Source organism: Notothenia coriiceps, unplaced genomic scaffold (assembly GCF_000735185.1).
Source record: "Notothenia coriiceps isolate Sejong01 unplaced genomic scaffold, NC01 NC01_scaffold00005785, whole genome shotgun sequence".
NCBI lineage: Eukaryota > Metazoa > Chordata > Actinopteri > Perciformes > Nototheniidae > Notothenia > Notothenia coriiceps.
In genome coordinates, this window is record NW_011338486.1 from 347,371 (window position 1) to 348,240 (window position 870).

Genomic DNA, 870 nt, shown 5'->3' on the forward strand with positions numbered 1-870 from the left:
CATTAATAAACTCCATTTATGACACACACCAAAACACATTTCAGTGAAATCTGTTTACTAGGCAACACCACCAGCAGCAATCATAAATCAGTCAATTAGTCGGTGACACTTCTTTCGAGTAAGTACACGTGAATATTCCCAAGGAATATCTGTAACAATGAAGTGGCACAGAAGTTCCTGAAAAAAATGTTAAAAAACAAGTGGATTATTTTACTAACTTCCACAATGAAAATTGTATTGGGGCAGAAACATAGGGAGCACACTTTTTTTACTTTTTCTGAGGCTTTTGGGTCAGTTTCTTTCTGAGTATGCACCACTTTCAATGTAAAACTTGCCTTGGAGTCAGAGTCGATAACACATGGTGTACTGCCTGCAGTGTCGTTTCTCTTGCACACCGTACGTCCCAGATGCATATCCAGGATGTAGTTTATCCCTGCGACCACCTACAGGACACAGCAGGAGTCATTACCGGCTAAATGTGTATGACAAATTTAATGAACATTGACCATGACACGATGAATTAACTTTTACCTGGATTTTGGCCGATGTTATGTTCACAATAGTGTAATTAAACAGTTCTTCTGCTGCGTTGGCTCTGTTGAATTCAACCACAGCAAACCGAGCTGCCGTTAAAACGTCGGTGCTGTTTACCGGGACTTCATGAGGCTGACCGGTCATCACATGTTGTGCGGATACAAGGGGACCGGACAAAGCACAAACGAAAATAACAAAACAGACGAACATCCTGAACCCAACAACTTGCGTTGTAGTAGCTGATAAGAACTCAGTTTACCGCTTCTGAGTCGCGGAGTTCGCGTTCAGACCCGGGTATAAAAGATACTAGAAACACACACCTGTTTCCCATGTGTG

At 42.1% G+C, this 870-nt stretch overlaps 1 protein-coding gene across 1 annotated transcript; it reads right to left on the reverse strand.

Moving 5' to 3' along the window:
• LOC104943161 (cystatin-like) lies at positions 1–870 on the reverse strand. Its single transcript, XM_010768497.1, has 3 exons — positions 532–870; positions 336–443; positions 1–177 (listed from the first exon to the last, which is right to left on the reverse strand). Exons 1-3 carry the CDS (start codon positions 742–744, stop codon positions 88–90), a joined length of 411 nt encoding a protein of 136 aa, XP_010766799.1. The 5' UTR covers positions 745–870; the 3' UTR covers positions 1–87.